This window comes from Pleurodeles waltl, chromosome 8 (genome assembly GCF_031143425.1).
Source record: "Pleurodeles waltl isolate 20211129_DDA chromosome 8, aPleWal1.hap1.20221129, whole genome shotgun sequence".
Lineage (NCBI taxonomy): Eukaryota > Metazoa > Chordata > Amphibia > Caudata > Salamandridae > Pleurodeles > Pleurodeles waltl.
This window is the reverse complement of record NC_090447.1, coordinates 1,534,395,177-1,534,414,381: the sequence shown is the minus strand read 5'-3', so window position 1 is coordinate 1,534,414,381 and position 19,205 is coordinate 1,534,395,177. Positions and strand designations below refer to the sequence as shown.

The 19,205-nt window shown below is 50.3% G+C and overlaps 1 protein-coding gene across 1 annotated transcript in view; it reads left to right on the top strand.

The window, feature by feature from the left end:
- Positions 1–675: 675 nt before the first annotated feature.
- Positions 676–19,205, top strand: part of PDE9A (phosphodiesterase 9A) — a 209,129-nt gene continuing 190,599 nt past the window's right edge. The window contains exons 1-3 of the mRNA XM_069202968.1: positions 676–744; positions 4,424–4,494; positions 7,689–7,766. Of these exons, the coding sequence (XP_069059069.1) occupies positions 676–744; positions 4,424–4,494; positions 7,689–7,766 (218 nt within the window). The remainder of the gene's footprint in view (positions 745–4,423; positions 4,495–7,688; positions 7,767–19,205) is intronic.

Sequence of the window (19,205 nt, the reverse complement as noted above, 5' to 3'; positions counted from 1 at the left end):
CTCTGATGCTACATCTCTGCTGTGTTCTCTAGGCACTGCAGAGAATTGGTGAACCTCCAAGGCCCTGGACTGAGACACTGGTGCGCTGGACTCTGTGACTGCAGAGGGTGATGAGGAGAACCTTCCATGGTGGAAGATTCAGAACAACTGCATTGTGGGAGATCCAGGATTGTGGAACACTTGAGTGTGTAAGAGACCCAAGTGCACTGCTTTGTGGACAGCCCAGAGCAGCTGGACTGTGGAAGATCTGAGAACATTGGGTCGTGGGTTATTCTGGTGTCTTGGATCGTGAGGCACCTAAGTACATTGTGCTTTAGGACACTAGAACACTGAATTGTGAAACTCTTGAGTCTTCTACACTGTGGGACAACTGAGTGCATTGCGGGGCACCAGAGGTCTTTAGAGTGGACTCTGGGACAGCTGAGTCCATTGTGGAGCACCAGAGGTCTGTACATTGGACTCTGGGACAGCTGAGCACATTGTGGGGCACCTGGGGTCCGTACAGTGGACTGTAAGACATCTGAGCACTTTGCGGGGCACTGGAGGTCTGTACATTGGACTGTGGGACACCTGAGCACTTTACGGAGCACCGGAGGTCTCTACATTGGACTGCGGTCACCAGGGTGCACCAGGCGTCGGTGGAGCTTGTCACACTGTCCAGCTGGTCACCAGAGGATGGGATCTGGCTCCTCCACATACCGAGCCAAGGTCATTCACCTGGACATCAACGGCAGGATCCAGAAGGTACAGTGTTCCTTGTTTTCAACAATACCACAAGCAGTCCCTCTCCCCAAGCGGCTTACGTTCTACAACAGCCTGAATGTTACACGTATCAATACATCCTAGATGGGTGGGAACACTCCACATAACAGGCAACATCAAGAGAAAGACAGGGCTAAGACACACAACACTGTCCCTGTTATTTGGTCCACCCTACCAGGCAACTCTGCTGTCTACTTGGAAAGACATATTGTTAACTTCCAAAGAGCTTACCTCACGTTAAAGCCCTCCCACTGTGTACCACTCGCTTCTTTTCTTGTCACTCTTCTCTACTTACTTTCTATTTGATAGCTTTCCTTGTTTCAGCATGTTTATCCTGTTTTTGTCCCTCCCAAGGAGCACAGTCTGTTTCCAGTTCTTGAATTGGCTGGCTTCTATGCTTCTACTGCTTGCTTTTAGGGAACTACTTTTTTCTTTTTATTTAAGAACACTGTGACATTGCATGTGTTTTCCAGCTGTCTCCCTCATGTTCTTTTAACCCCACTTCCACTTTGCTCACTCGGCCATGTGCTTTGTTCTCCGTTGCACTCCCTTGCCCAAGTAGTTCTGCCCTGCTCTCTGTTACTCTCTTTCTCCCTTCTCATTTTGCCCCGTGATCTCTCTCTGGTGTTATTTCTCCCCGGCCGCTGTGTTGTTTCTGACCCCCACTGCGTTGCTTTACCTGCCACCCCTCCCCCACCGGCTCCTGCAACCGACTCATCCATTACATTTTTTTTTTTAATGCCTTTACACTTCTCTTTAAAAAAGCTGTTTGGTGCTTCTCTTTTGTAAATTTACTGATCCATCTCAAATTAGTAAATAAAAAGGAGAAAAACCTGTGTAATTTTGTAGGCGCGCCCATGCATGCTGAACATATCGGGACTTATCTACAAGTCACTTGCGCCACTGGTGCATCACTTTTTCCATATAAAACATGGCACCCCGGCGGCGCAAGGGGTTTGTAAATAAGCCCCATAGAGTGGGTCTACTGCTCCCAAAGTGGGCTCGTTTAGATTGACAACAGTGCTCCTCTCTACCAATGAGACCCGGATACTGTAGGGAGTGGAGTGGGATAGTCGAATGGTCCAATCGTACGAATAAAGCTGCTTCAGTGGTTGGATTGTATTTCTTTTACAAATACTACTTGCCCAGTAGATGGATTAGTGCACCCTCTCCAGGAGGGCCTGCCAGAGGTCACACATGGTCTGTTCATACAACAAGGGCTGATCTCAAGTGTTACATTGCTCTGTTCTTACAAGAAGACATGGATGTGGTCTACTCGTTAGTAAGGGTCTGCTTTTAGGATGAGGACTAGTCTTGTGCGTGCCTCACCCTTCTGTTATGACAAGGGATGCTTCAGTGGTTGAACTGGTCTGTTCTTAGGATGAGGGCTACTTCAGTGATTGAACTGGTCTGTCCTTAGGACGAGGGCTGCCTCAGTGGTTGAACTGGTCTGTTCTTAGGACGAGGGCTGCCTCAGTGGTTGAACTGGTCTGGTCTTAGGATGAGGGCTGCTTCAGTGGTTGAACTGGTCTGTTCTTACGAAGACGGCTGCCTCAGTGGTTGAACTGGTCGGTTCTTACGACGAGGGATGCCTCAGTGGTTGAACTGGTCTGTTCTTAGGACGAGGGCTACTTCAGTGGTTGAACTGGTCTGTTCGTAGGACAAGGGAAGCTTCAGTGGTTGAACTGGTCTGTTCTTAGGATGAGGGCTGCCTCTGTGGTTGAACTGGTCTGTTCTTAGGATGAGGGCTCCTTTAGCAGTTGACTTGTTGTGCTCTTAGAAGGAGGGTTGGTCTAGGGGTTTGTGATGTTTTCTTCTTTATAAGGAGGGCTGGCATGGGGGCATGGATTGGGTTTGATCCCATTGTGTTCTTTGGTGGCTAGGCAAGAGCTTTGGACTGGTCTAGTGGTTGTGGTTAGAATATGCACAAACAACAGATGGATTCAAGCTAGCCAGGCTGATGAAGGGTGAAACCCTGAAACCGGTCCCAGGATGCTTGTTTCCGGTCCAGGGAGGGCCTGGCAGTTCGGGCTGGACTGTTCCCATGGGGAACAGGGTCAAGACTGGTTTGCATATGGCTGGGTCCAAACTGGGTGGCGTGGTGAGCAAAAGAACGATGGATTTAACCCAGATCTGTGACTGGGGGGGAATGTTTGATTGGTTCCACATTCCGTCCATCATTTGTGTTTGTTTGCTTTTGTCGTGGTTAGAATATGGCATTTTTTGGCCCAGTGTAACAGTGTGGCCCCCGTGGCCTCCTCTATAGCAGGTATTTACCCCCCGGAGTTGGCCTTTGGAAGAGCATATATGGTTGCAGAGTCAGACTGATCATACAGTTACTTTGTTTGCCCCAGGCCCATAGCCCCCATTTGTCCAACAGACATACATCCCTGTAAAGGTTAACTCCAGACATTCACAGCTGTTTCCATCCCACAGACCTTCGAGGTGTTGGCCACACAAACACACTCAGTTATGAAATAAAATTGACTTGTTTTTCTAATTTAAGTTGTTATTGACTTGCTGGTTCCAAAAACACAGATAAAGCAGGAGAGCAATACCTTAGCTGCAAATATTCTAACCACATGGCATGACATCCATCGGAATCAGGGTGTAGCACAGTGCTTCTCTCAAAACAGACCTGGGTTGGAAGCAGGACGTGGAGGAAGAGCAGCCCTTCGGTGGCATGCGCTATAGACCACGGCCTATACTCATTGGGATTTCGTGCGGGGCAGCACATTAACTCCCTTTCCTGCGCTGCCCTGCATGAAAGTGAAATTGGAGGAATGTGCTGTATCTCTGCAATTCGGTGCATTCCTCTCCTTTCCCACTGCGCTGACGCCATTTGGCTGCCTAGCACCAATGCAGGCACCACGGTGCAAGGGTGCCTGCGCCCCATGCACAATTGTTTTTGTGAAAGAAGGGACACCTTCCTGCACAAATACAATCCTGGGAGGCTTTTTCCTTTTTCTATGTGTGCTGCAGAATAAAGATATTTCTCGTTGTTGTGCGTTCCCTTGAGAGGCGTAAGGTTTTGACGCATCCCCAGGTTTCCATGCTCTTGTAAATCTGGCGATGCATCAAAATTCATGGGTGTTACCTGGGACACCCACACCAATGCCCATAGAACACCACCCCTGTGCAGAGTAAGGTGACACAGCAATATGAGCTGCTTTGTCTTACTCCATATCAATGATGCAATTCAAAGCCACGTAACGTGGTCTTGCGTGGCCACATAGATATGAGTTCAAGGTTTGCGCCACCGTTGTGTCACAAAAAGGGACACAACTGTGGCACCAGAGGCTCATAGATATGCCCCCACATCTTCATCAAAATTGTCTTACAGTGGGCACCTTCAGAAAAGGAAGCACCATAAACAAGGGCATCCAGGTACTGCAAAACCTCTATAGCGCCTACTGTGCATAATATCAGCCCCACTGACCTAGAGTTGGGGCGGGGGCTCGGGCTTCTAAGCAGTTTCTTATAGAAGGGAACCTACAGACCCAAAGGGTGAATGGTGAAAGGACCATAGTAGGCTGAGAGGTGAGGAAAGTTGGCGGGAGAAGGGTTGAGGATGCAGTAGGTGCTAGGAGGGTGGTATGTCCCACACCACTGAAGTGCTTCATGCGGTCAGTGACGTGCTCTCTCCTCCCTTCCTCCGCAGGTCGCCTTCAGCAGGTTCTGTAGCTCTGCGGACATCCAGGACCTCCTCTGTGTGGCAGCGGGGCTTCCCCGGTAGGTACCACCGTCTCTTGACACTTTTGTTCTATAATGTTTACAATGTTTCTATAGGTGACTGAAAGCGCCAAAGATCCACAGTCAGCTCTTTCAAAGCACCTCATTCACCTGATGTCCCAACATACATCGTGGAGGGTCAGAGTTGAGGTGAGCTGACGCTCACTGCTGGCGTCTGCGGTGACCTGCAGGTCACAGGTTTGAGCCCTAGAAGGGCTAACTTAGCCCTCCATCCTTCCATGGTTGATAAACTGAGTATCAGTACATGGTGTGATAGTAAAACTTGTTATATGGCACAAATCTAGGCCCGTATTTACAAAACTGTCAACAACGCAGCGTAGCATCCAAAACTCCTGAGCTGCATTGGAGGGGTAGGGGAGGACAGTGTCAAATACACTAAGATATGGCACTGACCTGACTCTCCCTAGTGCTGGTGCACAATCAGGCTTCTAAGCGTCACAACACACCTTTGCGCTATAATTTAGCATCTGCGCGACGCCGCTGCCCTCCTGCCCCGTAGCACTGCGACCGACACCGCATCAGATCCAGCGATACCTCGCTCATTGAGTCCCATGCCCCAGCCTGTTTCCTACCGTTCGCTAACGTACTGTACCTGGGGGTTGAACAACTCTGTAAACAGCGCCATTGGCGTCGCCTTGTGGGAAATGACTCCGTCATGACGCCACATTTTACCAACTTTCAGTATTTGTGCCTCAAGGCACTGTTTTCATGCTTTTAAGTGCTAAATTCATATTTTCAACCGTATATTGTGGATTTTTGTTGTATTTGGTCTTGTTTATTTAGATAAAATAATAACTATTTTTCTAAACCTGTGTTGTGTCATTTTGTGGTGGTTCACTGTATTACTGTGTGTGTTTGTACAAATACTTGACACATTGTCTCTAAATTTAAGCGTGCCTGCTGGTGCCAAGTTACCAACGTGGTGAGCGGGGGTTAACTGAGTGTTATTCTCCTTTACCCTGACTAGAGTGAGGGTCCTTGGTTGGACAGGGGGTACCCTGACTGCCGACCAAAGACCCCATTTGTAACAGCCACTATGTTTAGAAGCAACAGTTTCTATACACTTCATCATTTGAAGATGGCTGCCCAGTATGTTGTATGTGGCCATGAGAGCATGGTATTCTGTATAGTGTAGCATTGCTTTTACCACTGCAAGATGGCCGACATGATGCTCCTAAAAGTACAAGCTATGAGGGAGCAATACAATCCGCAATGCTCGATACAATTGAGGGATGCTTTAATTCATTTTATTTTTGTATTGCAAGCATATGCCCTCCACCTTTAGTTGGCAGCATGTTTTATTTTTCTTCTTTTAGTCTATATGATTGTTATGCTTGTGTGTGTATTGTATTGTAGGTGGGTGAGTGGGTAATTGTAAGAATGAGTCAGTGGGTGGATGAATTAATGCATGAGTGCAATGATGATTTATAGGGTGCCTTTATCGTTACTTACTGAGTGCCTAAACTCATCAGTAACCGAAGAGACACTTTCAGTTACAAGCCAGACCTACTGGCATTGCCAATGCTTGTGGTTTTTGATATGTAATATAGCCATGGGACCATTAGACAGCTTCACAGACACCTTTATTACAGCTAATGAAATCCAAATCTGGTGTTTATTGTGTTTGGGGAAAGAAAGGTAGAGTGATGGCCCACAAGGAACTGGAGCTCAAAAACAAGATGTGAATAAACATTTCCTCTATTTGCACATTTTGATATTGAACACATCTACAGTTTCAGGCAGAAGTAGGCAAAGTGCTTTGCCTAGAATCACAGAATGCTTTGGTTAAGTGCTGAAGCTGTGATTAGAACCCAGGTCCCCAGGGTCAAAGGTTGCCAGAACTCACCTGCTCCCTCCTAGCCTCCATCTCATCACACTGATACGCTCTCCATGGAGGTCAGCATCCTCTGGTGTATCCTAGCAACGACAGAGACAGCTTCCAGTGCTAGGGCCAGTGGGCTCTCGGACATTCTGAGCCACTGGGTGGGGTCCACTGCAGTGGGCCGGTCCCCACCCACTTCAGTGGCTGATGTAACCCTTAAACCGGAAGTTTCAAAAGAGCAGTGAGTCGTCAGGCAGCTACGTCACCACTTAGACTCCCATCACTGTGGGGTACTGGGTACCAGTTACTCCCCTACTTCCTGGTTGGGTGATGGCTTCTGCCCCCGCAGGGCACCTGGTGACATGCCCCTTTAGAAACCTGCTATAGGGATCACCGTACACTGAGTGGACGCAATGGGAGGGCCACACCCTCGGCTTAAGTTCACACCCGAGTCAGACCCACACATGAGAGCGCTGATTGTGAGGCCGGTGTGTAGGTCTCTACCCCCTGAGAGTAACACCCAGTTTCTTCCCTCATGTGAGGATGGTGGCTGTACTGATCTCCTGTGAGTTTGCAATACAGGGGTGACGTCCCCAAGTTTGAGTCTGTCCTTGGGGTGGGGAGTGGCGGGTGCTCCGTGATTTAAGCAGCCCCTGGGCCAGCTGGTTGCATTCTGCTTGGTTCTGGGTCGTGAGGTTCTGTCCACAGGCCAGCACTGGATGTTTATTCCACCGGGCGCTTCTCCAGGGGGCTGAGCACGAGTGTGTGACCCCTGGTGGTGGGGAGGGGGGGGGGGGCAGTGTGGAGCTTTGGGTGGGTTGGTGTGGAGTACTGGCGAGATGAGTGGAGTTGGGGGTTGTTTTTGACTTTTTGTTTGTTGTTTAGTATGCAGTGGAGTACAAGGGCTGAGGGTATTTGACCTAATAGGGACAGACGGGGGTCACATGGGCGCCTCGAGAGCGCCTAGTGACCTTTCACCTGAAATGGCCTAGGCCTCAAGGCGCTAGCCTGGTTAGCTGGAGTCAGGCCTCGTAAAAGTTTAAATTAGAGCTACGTGGATGGAGCAAGGAACTGCGGCAAACATTTGTGTACATGGTGCATATTACAACCGTTTTTCAAATCTATTGTCAAAAGTGTGGTAAAGAGTAGCCCCAAAGCAGCTTCGTAGCTTACAGGCCGCCGAGAGGTTCCAGCAAGTCCAGTCTTGGCCTCAAGGCGCTAGCCGGAGTCAGCTCTCGGTTCTAGTGGCTCGACTTTGGGTCACGCGCTGTTTCTTCCATGTGTTGCGTGTTCTCTGGACTTGTCCCTTTGCATGTTGAGTAAGCATGTTCCTCCTGCCTTCATCTTTCAGGAACACCAGCCTGTCCCTCGTGACCATCGACGGCGCCCTGGTCTCTGTCGACCCCACGATGCCCGCCAACTCCGAGAGGTAAGTGCTTCTCAGAAACCTCTGGTGGGCACAGACTTCAGGGACCACCAGACTTCTGCTGTAGGAGGCCAGCTGGCCTGGGAGCCGGGTTCACCACACCATGGGTGGGGACAGGCCATGTGATCAGTCCTGCGGAGGCGAGAGGCCGTGCGTGGCCCGAGGGTGGAACGAGGTTGGCCCGAGCCTGCCCAGAGCCTGGCCCGAGGCTGGCCCGAGCCTGGGTCAGGGGTGTCCCGAGCCTGCCAGACCCTGCCCAGAGGGCGCACTTCCTCGAATGCACGATGCTTCACGGAAAAGACCAGAAACGAAATAACTCACCCTGACGAAAGAACAATAAACAATGTATTCATTCATTTTCTGTGGTGCCAACCAAACAGGACCGGACACCCAAGCTTCTTAACCCTCGACCCCCAAAACAGGGCCCCAGTCCCAGAAACTAGGGCCCATATTTCTGGGCTTTTGAGGGAGGGCAGGGCTGCGCCACAGGGAAAGGGCAGGATTGAGCCATATTTATCCTTTCCTGGACCGTTCCTGTCCTTTCCCCTGCGTTGGCGCAGTTTTTTCTGCCTAGCGCCGAAGAAGCCCCCCAAGTACCAAGGCGCAAGGCTGTCTGCGTTGCACGCAGGATGGTTCTTGTGCACGAAGGGACACGTTCCTGCACAAAAACAATCCGGAGAGGTTGTCCTCGGTGATTCTGCAGCACACATAGAAGGAGGAAAACCGCCCCATTGACTGCTTTGTGCAGGAATGTGCCCGTTCCTGCAGAAAAACAATAATTCCTACAACACAGACATTGTGCGCCTGCCCAGAAGAGGACAGGAAAGCGCCGTAACTCACAGCTACGCCACCTTCCTGCCTTTTTCTTTTGACGCAGGGCAGCGCTGCAAGAAGCTTTGCAGCACTGCCCTGCGCCAAAATATTGTAAACAATCCCCAAAGAGTTTACTCTTCGTACCACCTGTTCTGGGGAGACATCTTTTTGGCGCAATCCCAGGTTTACCAGGTTCCGTAAATCTGGAAATGCATGAAAAAGCATGGGAGTTGCGTGGAACACTTGCGCAACGCCCATGGAACGCCTCCCGTACGCAGAGTAAGACAACGCAATGACTTGCGTTGCGCTGCCTTATTCCACATTTTTGAAGCCACTCAAAGCCACGCAAAGCAGCTTGCATGGTTCATAAATATGGCTTAGTGGTTTACGCCACGCATCCCCCACGTTTCATGGTGCAAGCATGACGCAACCCCCATAAATATGCCCCTAGGTGGGAACAGTTTGCACAGGGAGTGGGCATCAAAGTGACTTCATCATGGGAAGGACCCTCCTTCTAAGAGGAAGGGAGGTAAAAAGTTAACAGTCTGCACTGTGTATCGAAATAACTATCGGTTTACACGCATGTTTACATACCTGGATCAGGGCAGGGATCTCGGGGGATTTTCATCGTGTTTTGTTCTTATTAGAGCCTTGAAGAAGTCTCCAGCCTTTCTCAGCGCTATAAAAAATAAAGTAGATATTATCCATGATGGAAATGTGAAAGGAGGTTATTTTCGTGTTCAACTGACGCATATTTTCCACATACTGAGACGTCGGCTTTATGAATGAGTTAAAATGACATTTTAAATAGAGGGTAGCGTTGCTTGGCGCATTTAAAAGGGGCAGTTTTACACAGGTTAATGCTCGCCCTGCAGTGTTACAATGCATGGCTTACACCTCACCTCAGTCCCTGTATAAGTGCTGATCACTCATACTCAGGGGCCTACCTACCGCTGGTGCAGCAGGTGCACTGACACCGGGCCCGGGGACCCGAGGAGCCCTTTGAGCCCTGATAGTTTCTGTAGTTTACTGCCCCTGCAGCAATCAGAGGGGCCAGTGTCCTGTGGCCCCGCGAGGGTCTAGTGAGGGCGACCTGAAGGGGAATGAAGAGAGTTTCTAACAGCTCGGTGGTTGTGAAAGGCCTGGAGAGCTGGGGCGCAGTCACTCTCCAATCAAGTGAGCCTTTCTGAGGGCTGACGTGTGAATGACTGACTCTGCCCCAGCCCTCCCGACTGTTCATAATACTGACATGACTGACTCCGCCTCAGCTCTGCTGGTTCTCATAGGTAGGACATGTGGTGGACCGTGATGGGTACTCATCGGGCAAATGTGTGACCGACTCGGTTCCATCCCTACTGGCCTTTCATAGGTGTCCTATGTGAGTGATTCGGCCCCAGCCCTACATATCTATTTAAGTTCTGGCGATTCCCGACTCTGCCGCAGATCTCTGGCCTTTGAGAAATAGTGTTAGCACATGCCAGGCCCTCAGACCTTCCAGAGGCCTCATGCGACTGACCCCGCCCCAGCCCTCCACTCTTCTGTGCCTCATGTTAGAATGGCTTCTAGACCCCAGATGCACAGCAGAGATTGGCATTAATATTGTTGTACAAACTTGGTAGGAGTTCAAGGCCACTTTACAAAGGGGCTTAGGGGTCTCCGAAGGATTTTGAGAGAGTTCAAGGTTACTTTACATGAGGTTGGGGGTCTGTGGGAGGGGGGTCTCCGAAGGAGTGTGAGAGAGTTCAAGGTTACTTTACATGGGGGTCTGTGGGAGGGGTCTCCGAAGGAGTGTGAGAGAGTTCAAGGTTACTTTACATGCGGGGTCTGTGGGAGGGTTCTTCAAGGTTACTTTACATGGGGGGTCTGTGGGAGGGGTCTCAGAAAGAGTGTGAGAGAGTGCAAGGTTACTTTACATGGGGGGTCTGTGGGAGGGGTCTCCGAAGGAGTGTGAGAGAGTTCAAGGTTAATTTACATGCGGGGTCTGTGGGAGGGTTCTTCAAGGTTACTTTACATGGGGGGTCTGTGGGAGGGGTCTCCGAAGGAGTGTGAGAGTTCAAGGGTCCTGTACATGGGGGGTCTGTGGGAGGGGTCTCCGAAGGAGTGTGAGAGAGTTCAAGGTTACTTTAAGGGGGGTCTGAGGGAGGGTTCTTCAAGGTTACTTTACATGGGGGTCTGTGGGAGGGGTCTCTGAAGGAGTGTGAGAGAGTTCAAGGTTACTTTACATGGGGGGTCTGTGGGAGGGTTCTTCAAGGTTACTTTACATGGGGGGTCTGTGGGAGGGGTCTCCGAAGGAGTGTGAGAGAGTTCAAGGTTACTTTACATGGGGGGTCTGTGGGAGGGTTCTTCAAGGTTACTTTACATGGGGGGTCTGTGGGAGGGGTCTCCAAAGGAGTGTGAGAGAGTTTAACGAACATGGCGCGTCTGTGGGTGCGCTGTGGTCAGTGATCGACCACACACTGGGCCAGCCGGTCCTTCCAGTGGCCTAAGTGTATCAAAGCCAGTATGGGAAGGGAACTGTGATGCTGTGCGGAGATGGGGCGGGGGGACTTAGTGTGGGGGTGGGGTCAAAGGCGTGGCTAAAAAGCAATATATTCTGTAACTTTTTTTGGCCTTTCGCCTTCAGGCAATTACTTGTAAATTAACAAGCAGCTTAATTGAAAAATAAATGCAAGATGAGTTACTCAGTTGAAAATGGACTGTCGCACATTACCTGTTAGTTGATGCACTGCAGAGGTCTGTGTGTGACCGGAGAGCCTCAGACTGAATCCCGCTCGGTGCAGTGGAGAGTAGTGACTTGTGTACATCTAGTGCTATGAGGTCACAGCCTGTGAGAGAAAGCGCTGTGGATATGTAAGTCACTATTTTAAACCGCATTACACACAGTAGAAGGTAGATTAATATAAAATGCGCAAACAGATTAAAGATAAAAACGGGCTTCTGGAATATAGATTTCAGTAATACCTAGACTTAATGTGGTGCAATTATTTTTATAACTGTGTGTTAGAAGCAGACACTTCACAGCTCAGATGGTAACTCTTTTCCAGTACCACTCAAAAGGAATAAGGGGCATATTTATGAGCCCCAAGCGCCACCGGAGAATCACTTTTTGTGACGCTCCTGTGGCGGCATGCCCTGCACCGTATTTACAAGGTGGCGTTAAGACACTTTTTGTGGCTTGACGCCACCTTGTAAATACATCCCCTTCCCATGCAGCACTGTGTGTGGAAGTGGCGTGCAATGGGTGTTGCTGTGTGCGTGCCACAGCAACACCCACTGCATTTTGATGCTGCCCCAGATTTACAAGTTTTTATAAACCTGAGGGAGCACCAAAATCTAACGACACGCCAGGGGTGGCGTTAGCAGAGCGCAACGAGGAGGAATACTTTTATTCCTCCTCGTTTTGTGATTTTTCTATGTACACTGCATTCTGCTGCACGCATAGAAAGAGCAAAAGGCCATGAATTGTTGTTTATGTGCTGGAAGGTGTCACTTCCTGCACCTAAACGATCATTTGGACATGACGCTTTGGCACTTCTGTGTGTGCGGCATTCTGCAGAAGTGCCAAATCGCCATTAGTGATTGTTTATGTGCAGGAAGGGACACCTTCCCGCACATAAACAATCACACCCCTCAACGCAGACATCCTTGCCCGATGGTGCAAGGAAGCCTGCGTTGGCGCTGGCAGCTAAATTTAGCGCACAGGGGTGCGCCGTATTCAATTAAGTACAGCGCATCCCTGCTTTGTGAAAATGATGGAGCGCGGCGCTGCCAATATTGGTGCAGCGTTGCGCTCCGTCATCTTCCTATAAATATGGGCTTAAATTTGTGTCATCAGGAGCTTCAAGTGATTCCTTTAATTAAAGCTCCCAAGCAGCCCTTACATTTGCAGATTAACCAGTTGTGCACACTTACATTTCTCAGGCAGCAGCACCCTGGCAGGAAGGCTTGTTTAGCTGCCGGCCCCTCCATCAGCTCACAGCACAGGAGACTCCCTTACACTTCAGCCGAAGCATTTCAACTCTCGGCTGAACTGTCCCGGGACTGTTGTCTCTTTGTAAAAAAGGAGGGGAACTGTTTTTCTTAAATTAAAAATTAAAGACAGGTCAAGCCCCTCAGATCCCACCCACTTCAACCACTGGCTCTTTCCACCTCTAATCCCGGGACCTTCGCCTGTCTGCCAGTGTGTCATGGGCCCTGGTGCAAGGATGGAACTGGGCCCCCGGCCGCTGTGTGAACTGTGAAATACAGCAATAACCAGGGTTCGGTGGACCCCGGTGCCACAGCACCTGCTGCATCTACAGGAGCTGCGCCCCTAGCCAGTGTGTCATGGGCCCTGGTGCAAGGATGGAACTGGGCCCCCTGGCAGCGGTTTGAAGTGTGAAATACAGCAATAACCAGCGTTCGGTGGGCCCCGGTGCGACTGCACCTGCTGCATCTACAGGAGCTGCGCCCCTAGCCAGTGTGTCATGGGCCCTGTTGCAAGGAAGGAACTGGGCCCCCCTGGCTGCGGTTTGAAGTGTGAAATACAGCAATAACCAGGGTTCGGTGGACCCCGGTGCCACTGCACCTGCTGCATCTACAGGAGCTGCGCCCCCTAGCCAGTGTGTCATGGGCCCTGCTGCAAGGAAGGAACTGGGCCCCCTGGCCGCGGTTTGAAGTGTGAAATACAGCAATAACCAGGGTTCGGTGGACCCCGGTGCCACTGCACCTGCTGCATCTTACAGGAGCTGCGCCCCTAGCCAGTGTGTCCTGGGCCCTGGTGCAAGGATGGAACTGGCCCCCCTGGCCGCTGCATGAACCGTGAAATACAGCAATAACCAGTGCTCGGTGGACCCCGGTGCCACAGCACCTGCTGCATCTACAGGAGCTGCGCCCCTAGCCAGTGTGTCATGGGCCCTGGTGCAAGGATGGAACTGGCCCCCCTGGCCGCTGCATGAACCGTGAAATACAGCATTAACCAGTGCTCGGTGGACCCCGGTGCCACAGCACCTGGTGCATCTACAGGAGCTGCGCCCCTAGCCATTGTGTCCTGGGCCCTGGTGCAAGGATGGAACTGGGCCCCCGGCCGCTGCATGAACTGTGAAATACAGCAATAACCAAGGTTCGGTGGACCTCGGTGCCACTGCACCTGCTGCATCTACAGGAGCTGCGCCCCTAGCCATTGTGTCCTGGGCCCTGGTGCAAGGATGGAACTGGGCCCCCTGGCCGCTGCATGAACTGTGAAATACAGCAACAACTAGGGTTCGGTGGACCCCGGTGCCACTGCACCTGCTGCCGCTTTTTGAAGTGTGAAGTACAGCGATAACCAGGGTTCAGCGGTCACCCCGCCTCATGGGATCACACATTGCTGCTTATTCTTTTAACATGGAGACTGATGTTTACTTTTGTTTTTCTAACTTAATTAAACTGGAACAGAGAGCCAAAGGCAACCGCACCTTCCCCTTGTCCACCGCGTCTCTTTATGTTGTGCTCCCAACCAAAGCGCCTGCGCTCCAACGGTGCGACCAAGTGGGTGCTGTTACACATTAGGGATGAAAGGGCACCAACAAAATGTCCAAGAAAAGTGAGAACATCCAAGTATGTTGCTCCAATATAGCTTATATTAGCTTCAATGTGTCAAATGGAAACCAGCCAACGCGTTTCGATCACCATCCGTGAACTTCATCAGGGCTGTAAAACAGACACCTAAAGAATGTACAACGCAAACATATCAGCATATTTGCATATAAGTAAAAAAAAACACCCACATTTAACAACCCAATATTATTATAACAACCGATAACATATTTTTTTTTTACCTCTAAAACACATCCTCGTATGAAATCCATACAACGAGCAAACACGTAAAAGGTATAAACTATGGGTCCTCTATGAGTCACTTATTCCGTGTACAAGTTACATTCAAATTCTAGGTGCAAATGAATGACTATGCCGCTAGGACAGAGAGAGCAATTTCATGGCGTATTCCATATCCACCATAGAGAGAAGAAACGCGCCATATTAGGGAAACCTAAAGCTAAACAATGAGGTCACAGGGTTCAAGTTGGTTGAGGTAACTAGCAGCACGAAGCCCTGTTAGAGGAAACCAACCAATTCAGTCCATCATTTCACATATCCATAAAACATCACACCGCTGCCTGTCCGTGCGTTTCAGGGGGTTACCCTTGCGCTGATGTGAAACCCCTTTTTAACACCTTTTCATAGTAAAGCGCCTACATTTCATGGCCACCGCCATTTAGAATGACAGATGAGCACGAACTCGCAAGAAAGATTTACATGGCGTTTGGACTCGTCTCATCAGAAACTACCGTCTGTGAATCTTTTATAAAATTCAAATACTGATCATAATCGTTAAAAACTCAAAAACGCATTATTAGGCATTCATTAAGCCACCACGGCCATCACACCCGTGATTCACGCAGTCCGACTTTTTACATATACCAGGCTCTAAGTCAAAAGGCTACAACCATCTAAAGCAGTGGTTCCCAACCTTTTGACTTCTGTGGACCCCCCCACTTTATCGTTACTGGAACCTGGGGACCCCCACTGAATCGTTATTGGAATCCGGGGACTCCCCCACTGAGTCATTACTGAAATCTGGGAACCTAATCTGTTAATATTGTTTAATTTTCTAAGCAGTCGCGGAACCCCTGAGAAGGCTTCGCGACCCCCAGGGGTCCCCGGACCACAGGTTGGGAACCACTGATCTAAAGAGACACCAACCCCGCCCCATCGCTGCAAACCCTTATTCCAAACGTGTTTCACTTCCATGCGTGATGTGTTGCTCCAGAACAGCTTTTTCCTTTGTCCTGCGACTTGTAGTCGCGTTTATTCCATTATAAATCAGTACTACAAGTCCCAGAATTCAAACAAAAAACCCTGGGCTAGAACAGCGCATCCCTCATGGACTTGGGAAACTTGAAAGCTATGAGCAGAGGACTTGAGGCGTGACATTTCTGGCCAGAGTTCTGTGCCTCCAGGGAACAGGCCCTGTCTCATGTCCATACCTAGAGCCTCGAAGCGCCTGGGAGCCAGGTTTACCTGCACGGATTACTGAGGTCCAGCTGGAAGGCATCGCGGGCCTCCCAGGGGTAATATCTGCTCCGTGTGGTACTAGGGTGTAATCTTTTCATCTGGACGCACCTCCCTCCACGGCTCTCCTCTGACTGCTGCAGTCTCTAGAAATCCTCTTTACAGGTAATTTATGCTGCAGGCCTCAGAGGTGGAGGGGGGGGGGGGGGGTCAGCAGTTCACAGAGCCGAGCCAGGGGTCACTAAGGATGGGGGCGCATAAATCACGCAAAAAATGTCAAAAGCATATGCCAGGGAGGCTTTTGTATAGCGCACATCCTGAACTGAATTACTTCAAGGCGCTCTCCAACTGGTCGATCAATGAAATGTAGGCACAGTGAAGTGATTTATTCAGGATCACACAGTTTGGTGAAGTGTAAAGCCGGGATTTAAGCACAGGTGTCCTGGTTACACACTGTGCAACTCTTCCACTACAGTTACGTCTCATTTCCCCCCCACCTTTACCCCTGAGAACTAGTGTCATTTTTGTCTCCTTTTGTCATAGGCAGATCAGTAGACTGTGTTCAAGTGCTCCTTGTAGTATATTTACACCACCTATAAGCAGATGTATAGATAAGATGGGAGGGTATCTGTAAGCGAAGCAAGGACCCTTTGGCCCATCTTTACGACCAAGTTCGCATCGCGATTGCACCAGGCAACGTGGCACGCGCACAACGCATCTCTTAAGTGAGATTTAGGAAGCTTGCGTGGCCCTGCGTGGCCTCATAAATCTTGAGTAATGTAACGCAGCACAATAAATTACTCTGCGCCAGGAGCAGCGCACAGAAAGAGGAAAAAGCCTCGCAAGAATGTTTTTGTGCAGGAAGGTGCCCGTTTCCTGCACAGAAACTATCCTGCATGCAGCACAGACATCCTTGTACGATGGTGCAAGGGGGCCTGCATTTGTGCCAGGCGGCCTATTGTGCGCCAACGCAGGGAAAAGGACAGGAATGCGCCATATTGCCTCAGATACCGCGCATTCCTGCCCTTTCCGTTCCCGGTGACGCAGCGCTGGTCTGCGCCACAATTTCATAAATATGCTTCTTTGTATTTTTCCTGCTATCAACGTGTTTTACCTTTGTTAATACGTTGATATTAAGAGAGACCTAACACCCCGAGCACTGAGATAAACTAACAAAACAACAGGGTTTCAGGGGTCCCCACAGGCTGCCCACAGGTTACAGTCTGGAGCGCGACACACAAGGTGCAGCTCGGGGGCAGCCCGCGGCCCTTATTTACAGGAAACTGGTGTAGGGCAGCGTCGGAGACGGCACGTTCTGGTTGGCTGAGGCAGGACCCCAACCAGGCAGAACCCGCCATCGAGGGTGGGTGATTACACTAACTGGATAACCTGTGCTCACCCTTGGGTAGCTTGGCACAGAGCAGCGAGGCTTATCACTGAGGCGATGTGTAAAGCAAAGACACAGCACTTCCCGCCACAACCACACTGCGCGGCACAAAGAAGACTTCCCACACAGTGTATGTATAAAAAGACTGTATTCAACACACACCTTGTCAACACAGTACGGGCATAATGTAACTCTGGGCTTATGCAGCAATTTGCAATCAGAGCCACAAAATGAGGCCCAGCTGTGTTAAACACTAGTACTGTATGTACACATGAGGAAAACAATATATTCCTTCCCCACACCCACATAAGGTGCCAGATGTGTGCAGCAGGAGACCCACCCTAGAATTCCCCACAATCAGTGTAACACATAAATTCATGGTGCACCCCGGTTCCAAATCTCATCAGCAAAATGTACATACAAAGGATTGTTGGAGGCGGGCCCTCTATGTAGTGTACAAAGTCGAGTACATTGTACAGAGGGTCCGGGCAACTGCACATTGGTTTCCAGAGGTAAAAATCTGACCACCGAATGCTCCAGTTTGTAAGGTAGCTGGTCGAGCAGTTAGGCTAATCCAGGAGGTGTGCTAAGTATTTGCTGTGCTCACAAATCCAATCATGCACCACACACACTCAATAAATAACTCGAGATCAGAATTTATAAAAATACTTCAGGGTGTTATATAAATTTTAAGAGCAAGATCTTTAGAATACTTTAAGTACTTTTCAAGTTATGACTTTTTGAAGTTTTTGCAAAGTTAGTATTTCTGTGTGTAATTACGCACCATTGGAATCAATGCACAGTCACCTTTAAAAATGCAGTAAAAATCACACAGTTGAGTTACCAGTCTCTTCTCTTGCAGGGTGGCCGGAGTGGTCGTGGGCACACTGTGCCAGTTGGAGAGTCTCGGGCTGCTCCCAGTTCCGGCAGGAGCAGCTTTGGAGAGGTTCTTGGCAGAGATACAGGGCCACTTGAAGGGGCCACTTGGAAAAGGAGCTGGTTTGCAGAGTTAAAGATGGTGCCTTGGGGTCCCCTTGGGCTGTTAAGGTCGCAAGAGGTTGGGGATCCGGGGCACACAGCAGATCCCGCGATGCAAGGCCCAGGGCGGCCTGGTGCAGGGCGTTTGGAGGTCTTGCATGCTGTGCGCAACGGAGTCCACTGGAGCTGGAGGTGAGTCTCTTTATGGCGGCTTACAGGACAGTAAGGGCACTTTGGTCAGAGGTCCAGGGTGTTCCAAAAGTCTCTCGACTGGGGCTTCCTCCTGATAATTTTTTCAGCTCTGGGGGAGCTGGTTTTCTGCGTGTCTGATGTCAGCTGACCAGTACCCAGGGGATTGGCGTAACTCAGGCCAACAGAGGGCACAGTGCCACCAAGCATGGCACATTTGTGCATCACGTCTGGGTGGTTGTTGGTGTGTCATCGGGTCTGGCTGTGACTTTTGGTCGCGAAGATATCGACCGGTCAGTGATGTGACCCTCACTGGGTGGTTGGTCCTTTGCAGATTTGTTGATTTTCTTGAGTGGTGCCTCCACTCAGGAGGGAGATTTAGGCTAATTGCGAAGCCTGGAGGTCCTCTGGGGCTTTTGAGGTCAGTCCAGTGGTCACCTCCTCCGCAGTGGAAATTGTTGGGGCTCTGGTGCAGCCAGCAGGGGTCTTGGAGCCTCTTCTGGTGCAGCAGGTCCTCGGTTCTCGTCCTGGCGGGTTCTTTGGTGCTGTCGTCTTTCTTCCTGTTCAATCTGAATTCTTGGTCCAGGGGAGCCCACTAAATACTGAATGTAGTGGGCGTTTTAGGGGGAACCTGGTAGCGTCCAATGGGACACTTACCCTTGGGTGGGTACAGCCACTACAGTGACCACTTCCTGTAGGAAGAGTCACTTCCCTAAACCTCATTGGCTATTTTCCTCCATTCCAAGATGGAGAAAAATGAAATAGAGGGTCCCCTAGGGGTGGTTCATGCTCAGTGAGTCCACTCCTCCTACCCTTTGTCTGGTTTCCTGCCTTTGCTCCCATCCAAAGTGGGGGTTTGCAAAGGGGGAAGCCTTCTGCTGATAGCAGCAGGCCTGGGGACTCGAGTTTCAGGGGCTGTAGCTCTTTGAAGCTCACCGCCAGAGAAGCCCATTCCTGAGCGAGGGGGAGTTAGCTCCTCCACCCAGGAAGGGCATTGTCCTACAAACCAGAGAGCCATGGCCCTCCCCCACGTTTGTATGTTG